Source organism: Cololabis saira, chromosome 9, assembly GCF_033807715.1.
Source record: "Cololabis saira isolate AMF1-May2022 chromosome 9, fColSai1.1, whole genome shotgun sequence".
Taxonomy (NCBI): Eukaryota; Metazoa; Chordata; class Actinopteri; order Beloniformes; family Belonidae; genus Cololabis; species Cololabis saira.
The window spans coordinates 36222476-36235310 of NC_084595.1; the positions used below are offsets into that span (position 1 = coordinate 36222476).

The 12835-nt window shown below is 38.3% G+C and overlaps 1 protein-coding gene across 1 annotated transcript in view; it reads left to right on the plus strand.

Annotated features, from left to right (window-relative positions):
- Positions 1–12835, plus strand: part of hsd17b4 (hydroxysteroid (17-beta) dehydrogenase 4) — a 26480-nt gene continuing 13645 nt past the window's right edge. Inside the window, exons 1-12 of the mRNA XM_061729415.1 lie at positions 1–139; positions 644–697; positions 2081–2188; positions 3225–3284; positions 3370–3391; positions 3574–3620; positions 3878–3962; positions 5780–5967; positions 7263–7354; positions 7486–7510; positions 7652–7780; positions 9289–9398. Coding sequence (XP_061585399.1) covers positions 88–139; positions 644–697; positions 2081–2188; positions 3225–3284; positions 3370–3391; positions 3574–3620; positions 3878–3962; positions 5780–5967; positions 7263–7354; positions 7486–7510; positions 7652–7780; positions 9289–9398 — 972 coding nt within the window. The 5' untranslated portion in view covers positions 1–87. The remainder of the gene's footprint in view (positions 140–643; positions 698–2080; positions 2189–3224; positions 3285–3369; positions 3392–3573; positions 3621–3877; positions 3963–5779; positions 5968–7262; positions 7355–7485; positions 7511–7651; positions 7781–9288; positions 9399–12835) is intronic.

The following is a 12835-nucleotide window of genomic DNA, read 5'->3' on the forward strand; positions in this document are numbered from 1 at the left end:
AGTTTGTAGTTCGTGGCGTGTTGTCAGTTTCCAGTGCTGCTGTTGTCGGTTCAGCTCTGATCCCAAATCTTAAAGTGTCTCAGCGTGATGTCTTTGTCATTTGAAGGAAGAGTTGTACTTGTCACCGGCGCCGGAGGAGGTAAAATCGTCGTCTACAAGACTTTAAGTTGTATTGACACTTAAATTGTAGCGTTAGCTCCAAGTGCTAACGTGTTAGTGTTGATTTTTGCAATGAAGTGCATTAAAAACACAAGTAATGAAAGCAGCCAGTGTATGAATCTGATTTCTGTTGCTCTGTTGCTACATGTAGTAGCTGCCCAGCTGTCAACATGTATAATTATTTTTGATTGCCAGAGGACTAGCAATAGATATCCGACATATGTAAGTCACCATGTCATAAAGGTAATCAAATAAATCAGCTTTGTAAAGATTATACATCTTGAATCATATTCTTTTCCGCCAGTAAAATATATATTGTTATAAAGAGCATAGGGAGCAAAGTACAAACACTGCAATGGCGTAGAAAGAACCACTGTGTCGAAATTGTGTGAAAGGGCACAGCAATCACGATGGCTGCTTAAAGGGGGGTCTTACTCTGAAAAAGTGTTTTTAGTTCATTTTCTTCTGTATTTCTTTTCCACAGGCCTTGGAAGAGAATATGCATTGGCTTTTGCTGCCAGAGGGGCTTCAGTAGTTGGTAAATAAATTGTATTATTAAAAAGTGTTTAAAGAACAGGTATAGAAAATATGACGGGTGGTTAAAGCTTGAATGTGAATCATTGTAGCTTCTAATATAGTTGGTTATTTGTTTTAGTCCAACAGGAATTATATACGGAAGAGTATTAGGGTCAGGCAGGAGAAAAAATATTTGAGAGGGGAAGATTTTTTTTCTTATTGTGCACTTCGAGAAAAAAGTCGAAATGTTGAGATTAAATTGTACTTCAACATTAATCTCAACATTTCAACTTTTTTCTCGAAGTGCACAATGAAAAAAAATCTTCCCCTCTCAAATATTTTTTCTCCTGCATGGCCCTAATACTCTTCCGTAATTATATGACTTTACTCAAGATTGTTATTTTTATGATTTGTCAATCATGTATGTTTAATAGTAACTTGGAATAATTTTATTTTTCCATAGATTCATATCATTCACCTCGATCCAGACATGCACCAAAGCTGTGGTTGCAGCAATAGCAGCCATATTTTTCTGTGTTATATGAAAGCAAGATTCCTGCACCTGCAGGACACACTGCATAAAAAGACCGCTGGGTCGCAATGGTCCTGTTTTGATTGCAGTCTGGTTGCACAGATTGATTATTACAGACTACTACTACTAGCAATGATACTTACCAAAGTTTTGCTACTAGAAACATTCTTCCAAGTCACTGTGGGTACAGCGATGGCAGTCTTAAAAATGTGAAAACTGGTTCAATATAGCGAGTTATATACAGGACTGTCTCAGAAAATTTGAATATTGTGATTTTCTGTAATGCAAAAAACAAAAATGTCATACATTCTGGATTCATTACAAATCAACTGAAATATTGCAAGCCTTTTATTATTTTAATATTGCTGATCATGGCTTACAGTTTAAGATTAAGATTCCCAGCCAGAATATTCAAATTTTTTGAGATAGGATATTTGAGTTTTCTTATGCTGTAAACGATGATCAGTAATATTAAAAATTTGAATATTCTGGGAATCTTAAGCTGTAAACCGTAATTTGTTTTTTTAATTGCATTACAGAAAATAAAGAACTTGATCACAATATTCTAATTTTCTGAGACAGTCCTGTATATTTTATGTGGATGTGGGAATTTCAAGTAAATTGTGCTTCATAACTTTTTTGAGACTTGGCCATTGTAATGACCACAACAGCAGTGTTATCCTAACTCTACATGGCTGCTGATATTGTCAAAAAAGTGTGTGATAAAATTTCCTGTGGCCTGGACTGAACTCGCTGTTAACTTGGATAAGGAATCAGCTTTTTCTCCAGCTTTCTCTTAAGCTAATTTCTTATGAATAATTGCAGAATTGACCTTGTTATTGCTAATCTTTTTTTTTTCTTGTTGCAATAAAGTGAATGACCTTGGGGCAGACACAAAAGGGGGTGGAAGGAGTTCTGCAGCGGCTGATAAGGTGGTGGAGGAGATAAGAGCAAAGGGAGGCAAGGCTGTAGCTAACTATGGTGAGAAGTATGGAACACTCTTCACTTTTCTTGTCCTTTCCTGTCCTCTGTATTTGCTTTCTAGCTCCATCCGTTTTCTGCCTTGCTTCCCAAATGGTTTGTCATTTATGTAAGAGCAGACTAAAACTGATATTGATTTCTGTAAGTCTGTCTAATTCACTGAGGACACTGTTGTGAGCGTTGAAGATAAATGTACAATCTTTAGCCTCATCTTTGTTCTTCTCACATACAATGGAAAGACAATCTAGTTTTAGAGAACACAATAAAACTTTGACACATGCTTCACTTGTAATTTTGAGCATGCCACATTTGTTTGAGGCAGACTTTTGTATCCACTTTGCAGTAAACAATGAAGCCCAGCAATCAATAAAAATGTCATGCCACACATCATTACTCCACACACTGAGAGTTTGAGGGAGGCTATCAACTTTCTGCTGAACATACAAGTTTGTAATATGTTTCAATCCTGATGTATTATATTATGTAAAACTGGCTGTGCACATTGTTTCCCTCCAGAGATTCAAGCATGAACAACAATAATCAAATCTGCAACTAAACCTAAACTAATGAGAACCAGTTTCTACAGTCCTCCTTTAAGTTCACACACCTTAAGACAGTGATGATTCCTTTCTTTTTTTAAACTTTATTTTTAAAGATTTTTATATTTTTGACATTACAACTAAAATGTAACAATGCCATAAAATTAAAAGCAAAGCAAAATAAAAGAAAGAAAAATAACAAAAGTGCACAGATTGTAACAACAGGTCAGGTCAGTGAGCCACTCTGATTTTAACAGCAAAGGAAAAGCCACATGGCAGCATTGGAAGTTCACCTCCATCAAAAGTCCCAAACATAAATCCCAGGCCATCAATTACACATATGTGTACACCGACACAGAGGGATGTGAAGAACCTGTGCAACTGTCTATCTTCATAAACATCTGCCTCACATTCTCACAAAGATGTACACACCTCCACACCCTCTTGCTCACCCATCAGAATAAGATGAAGTGATGATTCCTTTCATGCACATACAGATTCTGTAGAAGATGCGGAAAAGCTGATCCAGACAGCCCTGGATGCATTTGGAAGAATAGGTGTGTATGCTTGAAGTGCTAATATCAGATTATTGTAAGTGATGATGTTGTTATAAATATTTAATTATATCATATTTTCTTCCAGATATTGTTGTAAACAACGCTGGGTAAGTGATTCCACAGCATTTATCAGACTTTTTTTGTTGATTACGTTATCTGGTTTTACAAATGCATTTCGAATTGCTTTTATTACAATAGGAGTGTGAGGTACGATAAATGTACAAAATACAACTTCAAGTTTTTGCTCACTAGCCAAAAATACTTAAATTCCTTTGTTTTTGTTGTCTAGAATTCTTCGGGACAGATCATTTGCCAGGACCAGTGATTTGGACTGGGGTAAATAAATAATCTCTCTGATTTTACTTTCCCTTCATTTAATACCATCAAATAATTTTATTTTGTTTGTCAAACCACCAGACTATATGCACAACATATTTTGTTGTTGTTTTTCTTCGTTTTGAGCCTGTATTGCTGGTAGCTTATATCCTTAGAAACAGATGGTTGTGCTCCACGTGAAACTAAAGTGAAATAAGAGAAATGTGTAGTGTTTTATGTTGATGTTTACTGTGCATTTGCCTCCCCTCTGATTTCAGACCTCATTCAGAGAGTTCACTTGAGAGGCTCTTTCTTGGTGACTCGAGCTGCCTGGAACCACATGAAAAAGCAAAATTTTGGCAGGTAAGGAGTAAATCTAGCAACAGCCATTGGTGCATGCTTTACCTGTCTTATTGGTTAAATGTAATTCGCTAATTTCTTTTATGTTGTTTTTTTGGACCTACTTGGTGATAAAGTCTGGAGCAGATATACTTTTGGACTGTAATCAAAATAAGTGTGAGTTGAGGACAAGCTAAAGAACCAAAAAAGTACACATTATATATTATAGGTAATAATCCATGTTTATTCTGGCTCTGCTGTTTCTTGATATCCTTATATATGTTGGTCTGATGGCGTAAAGCATCCGTCCATCCGGGTTTGGATCCAGCAGACCTCTGTGAACTTGAGCCTAACCAAAAAAGTGAATTGGGTTCTGCAGCACCAAAGGTTAATCTGTGAATAACAGAAATGTGCGTGCATATTCATCACGTTCTCGAATTATATCAGCAGTTTAAGATATCCGTGCATCCCTCACGGGAGGCTTCTTGAGCGAAAAGTGGAAAAATCCAGTAGATAATTTACATCGAATTGAAGAAGTGATGATGTATCTTATTTTCTAAAGAAATCATCCACCCATGCAGGATAAATGAAGATATGACAGACATCCTGATATGATAGATATTGTCTTATTCATTTATCCAACAATTGAGCTTTTTTTTTGTTTTTTTCTTCATTTTGTCATTTTTGGCTCTTTGGATTTGAGTAGTTATCAATTTTATAATAACCATTTGATTTTCTCTCACAATTCAAAATGTATCCAGACTTTTTGAGGTGTGGATGTTTTCTGCTACAATATTGAAGGAACAGTCTGCTTCGTTTCTGTATTAATGCTATTATATTAAGTGTTGCCCTGCACACAAGCCGCTTCATCCAGAATGAGTAAGAAGAAAATAGCATTTTGCAGAAAGTGTCCTTTCAATTATGTTGAGAGCAGCTCATCACTAAATAAAATTTTAAGAAATGCTTTAATATAATCCTGTAGGCTTGACATTAAAATGTTCATATAAACAATCTATTTTGGCGAGACAAAGAGAATAATCACTTCAGATTTTATTGAATTTGTATACGTTTTGCAGTCTTCATGCTCAATCTTGGAATCCAATCTTTGTGTGCAGTAACCGAAAAGAAAAATAATGGAGCATTCAAAGGCAAAGCCGTGGCACAAAGAAATGAAAGCTGAAATGTCAATGGCCTGACTCTACTCCTCTAACTATGTGAAAGCAAGGAGACGCACACGCATTGAACGTATTTGTTCTCCGTGCTAGCTCACTAATGCAACATTTTATCGTTCAGTGCTCCGTAAAAATGGAAAGATGTGCTTCGTGTCGCAAGCCTTGATGGTTTGAAATTTTCCCTCGGTAAATGACTCAGAGATTTCAACGTGTAAAAGTTATCGATGTGAAAAGTATTTTGTCGTGGTCAGTCCCTTGGTGTTTCCACTGTCGTGGACAGCGTGCCGCAGTATGAATTACCGCTTTCTCCTGACCAGCGAGATGGTGTTACAGATGTCTCCATAAGTTAACGTGGCGTCGATGTTTAACCTCGACGCTTCTGCTCGGCAGAGGTGAACTCTCCGTGCGACCGTGGATTACACTCTTAAATGTTTAGAACTTGCTACTCTCTACCAATGATAAACAGTCGTATACCCTTTAAAATGCACACTGCTTGCACACCCAATTTTCTTTTCAGCTTTCTAATTCAATCTATAGAGCTGTTTTATAAATGAGCCCAGCTGCATTTTGTGTATGTGTGGGGCGGCGTCACAGTCTCTTATTACTCCACAGCGATGTCTGTCACTTTGGCTTAACTTTGACTTGTTGCCTGGGGTTGTCTGTGACCAGAATCATCATGACGGCCTCGGCTGCAGGCATCTATGGAAACTTCGGCCAGGCCAACTACAGCGCTGCCAAGCTGGGCATGCTGGGGCTAGCTAACACCTTGGCAATCGAGGGACAAAAGTACAACATCCGCTGCAACACCATCGCTCCCGTTGCCGGCTCACGCCTCACGGAGACCGTCATGCCGCCAGGTAAGCAGAAAGATGAGGCGGAACACGTCACTGCAGAGACTTGTATGTGGTGAATTAAACAAACTTTTTATCAGAATGTAATGCTTATTTACAAAATTTGAAGCAACATGCACTTGTGTCTGACGTTCAAATGAGCCACTGAATATTCAAGTCTTTGCTGTTCCAAGTACCAAGATGAAAACATTGCAGCTCCGAGTGCTGTTAAGGGTTTTAATTTGTCAGCTCTCGATTTAAAGTGGTGGTTTTCCATAATGTATTTCTTGTGAGTATCTTACTCACACAGACATTCATACAGCTCTTATTGTTTCTTTTTTTTCCCCATCTATCCACTCTGCGTCTTCTATTTAGTGCTTTTTTGTCTCTACATTCACACATCATTGAGTATGATGGGGACAGTGTTGGGTTAAGTATCCGGCCTAAGGACAAGGAGAGGCTGGGGATCAAACTTACTGGATGAATGACAACCATTATCTTTGCTCATCCACAGCTAACCCATGTTCAAAAAGGTTAATTAACAACTGGATTCTCACAATGAATAAGATTGAAATGAATTTCAAAAAGGCTAACACATGTAGGGCGTGCGTGCCACATGTCTTCTCGGCTCATAAAGACTACGGCTGTTCTTTTTTTTTTTTTCAACCCAACGAACTCAGCTATTTTGCACCTTGTGGGCATATTGTGTACGCTCTGTGACTACAGCTTTGTTGACCGTTTTTTTTTCTTTTCTTCTCTTAATAACAAACTGAGCAAGGGTTTATCCGCCCTGCCGTGCCGGTCTACAGCAGCGTCTGTCACGCTGTACTGCACCAACTGTTACAGGATGGCCTCACCTTGGTAAATGACTCGCTTCCATATGTTGGCTCTGACTGACTCAGACCAACAATACAGTTATAAAACAAAACAACCCACCCCAAATACGAGCGACTTGCAGTCAAGCAGGATGGCGTCTCACCTGCCACCGGGGTACAGATGTTTTGAGTGCACATAAGGTGTCTGGAGTTGAATATTTAATGGTTCACAGAATGAATTAAAAGCTTCATTTCAACATGTTTTGAAATCGGTTTCATAACAAATAATTTTTCTCTGCTTAAGGCTGCTCCGAAATGTCATCAGCTTTTAGAAGTATTCATCCAAAATTGCTCAGATTTATTAATTAATTTTTTTAAAAGCAGGATTTAAGCTGCTTTAAAACCTTTTTGTGCTTCTAAAAGCTCAGATGAGATTAATTAGCTCACAGCCGCGGCATGTGGTCCTAATGCCGCCGTGTTTGTTTGTCTGTGCTTTTTGTTTTTTAGATCTTGTGGCATCTCTGAAGCCCGAGTACGTTGCTCCTTTGGTGCTCTGGCTCTGTCATGAACAATGCCAAGAAAACGGAGGACTGTTCGAGGTATTCAGGAAAATACACCCTTCACCTGGTCTCACTTTGACTCAGTGTACAAGCGTAAACTTGTTTTTAATGTCACAGACCGTATTTCTTCTGTGTCGGGTGCATGACTCGGTTGTCATCTCCTTTTTCAGGTTGGTGGAGGCTGGATCGGTAAATGTGAGTACTAGTGTACCTGAGGAAATGTCTGCACGCATCTGTGATACTCCCCAGCTCCTGGCTCTCCCGTACTGTACGTGTGGGCTTTTTCATCCTGCACTGACCCCTGTTGTTCTTCTGTGTGTGTGTCCATGTGTGCAGTGCGGTGGGAACGTTCCCGGGGCCGAATTGTGAGACAAAAGAACAAACCCACGACTCCTGAGGCCGTCCGGGATGACTGGAGCAGAATCTGTGATTTTACCAATTCCACCACGCCGGCTAACGTACAAGGTCAGCGGTGCATATGGCCGGATTGAGACGGCAGATCAGGGCTTTTGGCGGACTGGTCCGCAGAAATGTTTTAGTGCGTGGAAAGTGTTATAGTTACATCCACGCAAATGCCAGAAAGCAGATGTCCAAAAGAAACCCAACAACCCTGGAGTTACAGATTTTTTTTTACGTGTTTTCTTGCTGACATTTTGATGTGATTAACCATTTTGAAATACAAATATCCTTTTGGAAACTCAAGCACATTGTTTCAACAAGCGACAGACCCACGTCGGGGCTTTTATTACCAGCTCCCACGTAATCACGGCGAGTCTGGCAACAACAAAGAGCAAAGGATGTTGGAGATCGGGAGAATAAAGAGAAGGAAGAAAGAAGCCAAGCAGAGTACAGTGTTGCCCAAAGGTCTCTTGCAAACAAGAGAGTGACGAAGGTTAATTATTAGTTTTCTCTGCCTCCTTCTCCCTCCACGTTAGAGGAGAGGTGGTGGCATTGATGTTGAGTGAACAGGGGTGGCGGTCCCAGGAGGAGCTGCTGGTCTCATTAGCATGGCTTTGTTGTGCCTCATTTGTAGCGCGTTACGGAGACTTGTTGCTGCATGTGTTTGGTAACTGCGATGGCACCGAGTCCCTCTGTGATTCTGCCGCTCGCTCGCCTCCACCGCCGTCCTTTTGTACGCGCTGTCAGGAACTGCATTGGTATTCATAGCTTGTTTCCTGAGTGGATGTATTTCTAGTCCCTTTTTTTTTTTTTTTTCAAAAGAACACACAGCACAGCCCAAAGCATTAAGTATGACATTTATTGATGTTTTAGTACAGAATCAATTTAATTTATCTTTAATGTACCCGGATCTTACATCTGACCATTTTCAGGCTTCATCTTGATCAGATTAAAATTCATACTGTGTTGAAATCTTCTTAAGTTTTGCCCTGAATATATTTTACAGTATAATTTTACAGTGATTATGCTCTGGCCTCTAAATTTCTGATTAGTTTTTTTTTTTTTTTTTTTTGATAAAAGCTTCTAACATTACTAATCACTTATCAAGGTTTCTTGGTGTGACAGCAACTTGATAAATCCTTTTTTTTTTTTTTTAAAAAAGCCTTTTTTTTTGTCCAATTCTCAAAATAAATTAAAATTGGACTGTTTTGAAAAAGACTAAAGAAGGTAATTTCTTTAGCACTCTTGCGCATTAAGTCTTTAATATAATAAACCCTCCAACTGTTGTGGAGAAATAAAAATCAGACGATAACAGTATGTTTAAGCATGCTTAAACAATTCAAACCTGGATTAGTATAACCATGTTTGAAGTTCATACATAATGTTAGGTGACAGGAGGATCGTCAATGAGCTTCTTTGCAGAAATGAAAACTTTTTTTTTTTTTTGCGTGGCTTTATTTAAGTATCTTCATATTTGCATGGTTGACAGCTTCACACTCAGGAGGTCTAATCAGAATCATTTGATCCGTCACCTCATTTGCTGCATTTGATGCCTCCTCTCACCTCCTGTGCAGAGTCTCTGGAGTCGATTGTGACTGTGCTTTCTCGAGTGGAGTCTGAGAGCGAAGCTGGTGCAAATCCAACAGCAGCTGCAGCCTCTGTGGCGTCTGGAGGGATTAATCCTGTGAGTGGAGACACGGCTTTTGCTGCTTCTTTCTGTGACTGTAATATATGAGCTGTTTGCTGCTCTTGGAAAGTGTTAAAAATCATTTACAAAAAAAAAATCATAGTTTTCTCTCTCTTGCATGCTTTATTCAACAGTCGTCTGTACAGACCACGACTCCATCCATCCATCCATCCATCATCCATCCATTAGACCTTTTAAAACAAACACTTGGTGCCCCAGTCACTACTCACTGAAGGCTGCACAGATGCGAACATACTCAAATGTTGAAAAGTCATCATACTGAAGTAGGCTGTTCAGCGCTCTTCAAGATCGACTCAAAACTCTGTAGCTGTTGATAAAACAGACAACTCACTGTTTTGAGTATATTAAAATAGATTAAAAAAAATCGAGAATAATGAATCATTTTTTCTTTAAAACTGGAACATTTCTAGGGAATTATATCTGGAGACGTGAAAATACACAGAAATACATTTTCCCAGCAGGAAACCTAGTCTGATGTGGTTCCTGAGTAAAAAGCATTTAAAAAAACACACGCTATGGAAATCAAAGCATATTGTTTACGACACAACACTGGAAGAGGAGGGTGTCCACTTGGTCATAATGAAGGATTTGAGTGGATATCATCACTACATAGACAGTATTTGGACAATCTGCAATATTATTTGAAAATTAAAAGTAACACACTAGTCATTTAAGCGTGTATTATACAGCAACTACTTTTATCAACACACACCTGCAGTAGCAAAGTTTCTGTTTTATGTGTTAATTATTTTATCAATTTATTTAAACAACCTTGAATGATTTAGATTTTTCACAAGTTGCATCATGTTTCATCTGAAATTACTTGCTTAACTTGGCACATTATTTAAATGTTTAACATTTTTGAGTTTTTGTTAGCTTTTACAGATTTACTTTTTAGTTTTGTTTTTGTTTGTGCTGTAATCAATTTCCAGTTCTAGATGGCATACGATAGTCATCTTGTAAATACTTTTCCTGCGCTCCACCTCCTCGGCTTCGTACTGTACTGTCATGTTTAAAAGTTGGTACCCTCTTTCAGTGCAGATGTTTAAGGTATTACAAAAACATAAATAAATCTGGACCTCCATTAAGTCTTAAAATGAGAAAACTACAACCCGATATGAATAAGGCGTGACATATTGCACCATGTTGTTGTTTAGTGAACACACATGAAATTAAGAAAACCCCATGACGTAACAGCTTCTAGTCATTTGTAGTAAATGGTCTCTACTTTTATATCACCTTTTTAATTTTATCCAGGTTTAACAATATTTACAAAAACACACTCACACAGCAGTACTTCTATCATATATTCACTCTACATACAGAAGAGCTTTGGATTTTTCCACTGCAAAAACGAGATGAAGTTTGGCTTTTTAGTGAATACAGTCATATACAAAAGTTAGCAAGCCTTAATTTATTTCAAGAGTTTAACATATCAGGAGGTGTGCAGCAGCTTCCTTGATGCCATTGTGTTATGACTGTACACTGCAAAAACTCAAAATCTTACCAGGAATATTTGTCTTATTTCTAGTTGAAATGTCTAATTTTTAGTCAAAAAATCTCATTACACTTAAAACAAGAGTCATTACCAGAAAAATAACTTATTTGAATTATTTATTATTTTCAAGTAAATTTTCACTTGTAATAAGTAGAAAAAATCTGCCAGTGGGACAAGATTTATCTTTTAATTACAAGCAATAAAATCTTGTTCTACTGGCAGATTTTTCTACTTATTTTAAGTGAAAATCTACTTGAAACAGGTGAAAATTGTTGTTTTTTCCAGTGATGAGTCTTGTTTTAAGTGTAATGAGATTTTTTTTTACTAAAAATGAGACATTTGAACTAGAAATAAGACAAATATTCTTGTTAAGATTTTGAGTTTTTGCAGTGTACAGTCATAACACAATGGCATCAAGGAAGCTGCTGCACACCTCCTGATATGTTAAACTCTTGAAATAAATGAAGGCTTGCTAACTTTTGTATATGACTGTATTCACTAAAGAGCCAAACTTCATCTTGCGCCTCCCGCCCGTTTCATTGTTACTGTTCATTTCGCTACATTCAGGGTGTTATTGGCCAGAATGCGTGAAGATGGAAAGCCATATAATGACTTCTGAAAGTACGCAGCTGTGAACTTTCTCGCTGTTTCAGACATGACAACTCATTATTCTTTAATTAACACTCACAGTATCGAGTCAAGAACTATATACATCTTCTGGGCAGCACCCCATACATGACACATGCTCGGATATCTCCTGTAAATGTTAAAAGTTGATTACACACACACAAAAAGTTCCATCTCAGATTGGATTTTAAAATGAAAAGCATCAAAAAGTCTGAGCACGAGGGAATAGCGGTGATCCCTCGATAGGTGCTCCTCCACTTTCTGAGGTTCCCGTAACTGGTGCTGAGGAGATGAAGCTCACATATGGCTGAGCTGCTTAAATAAAACATTGAGCCACAAGTAAAATCATGAAATGATTATCCACATGGACATTTCATATTCGAAAGTAGCTTCTGGTTGTGTGCAGGAGTCTGTTCGCATCTCTTGCTTGTGTTACTTAGACAACCGACTCCGTACTTCTTTCTGTGGCTAAATTCTGCAAATGTTTTGGAAACTGTTTGGACGATGTTGCCATCATGGTTTTAATTTACGATAAAAACAAGAAAAAAAAGTACTGTTTTTACATCCTGTGATGCATTAGTAAAACTTGCTGGCATGGTTTAGTAAAACCGTGATACAATTCCCTAACATGATGCACGTTCACTCTTGGGCATTAGTGTCCGTTTGTGTGTGTGTGTGTGTGTTTGTGTGTGTTGGTGTTTTCCCGAATGGGATTTGGAACAGAGTCGCACTGTAGCCTCAAGACAAACATCACCGTTGTGTCCTCAGTAGACTTGGCAGTGTGTGTATATTTTAATATTTGTGTGTTTTTTGCACAAACACACTCTGTAAGCTGCATTTGTATCCTTGACCCAGTGGTATGCAGCGCACGTCTTACTTCAGTTAATCCATGCTGTGCTGCTGCTGCGCTTGTGCTTATTTCTTATCATGCACCTCTCCCGCTTTGCAGGTGTGTAATTGTCCTAAGTGGCGTGTGTTTATATTTAAGTTTATGAAGGAGGCTGTTAGAAAGATAACAAGATTATGTTTGGGAGAGGCTGCGGGTTAATTACAGGCTGAAGGAACTGTGTTGTATTATTCAGAGTTGTATCTGTGCTGCTTTCACAGCAGGGGCAAGTAAAATATCAGACATGCCTCACTGTATAATGCATGTTTGAAGCTAAAAAAAAAAACATTACAAGCTCTGTTTGAATCTCTGTCAACTAAAAAGCCAATAAAAGTTGTGCAGCATAGTTGCAAGCGGTGATAGTTGGATCTGTTGGAGTGAGTGGTCCGTTTGCAGAGATTC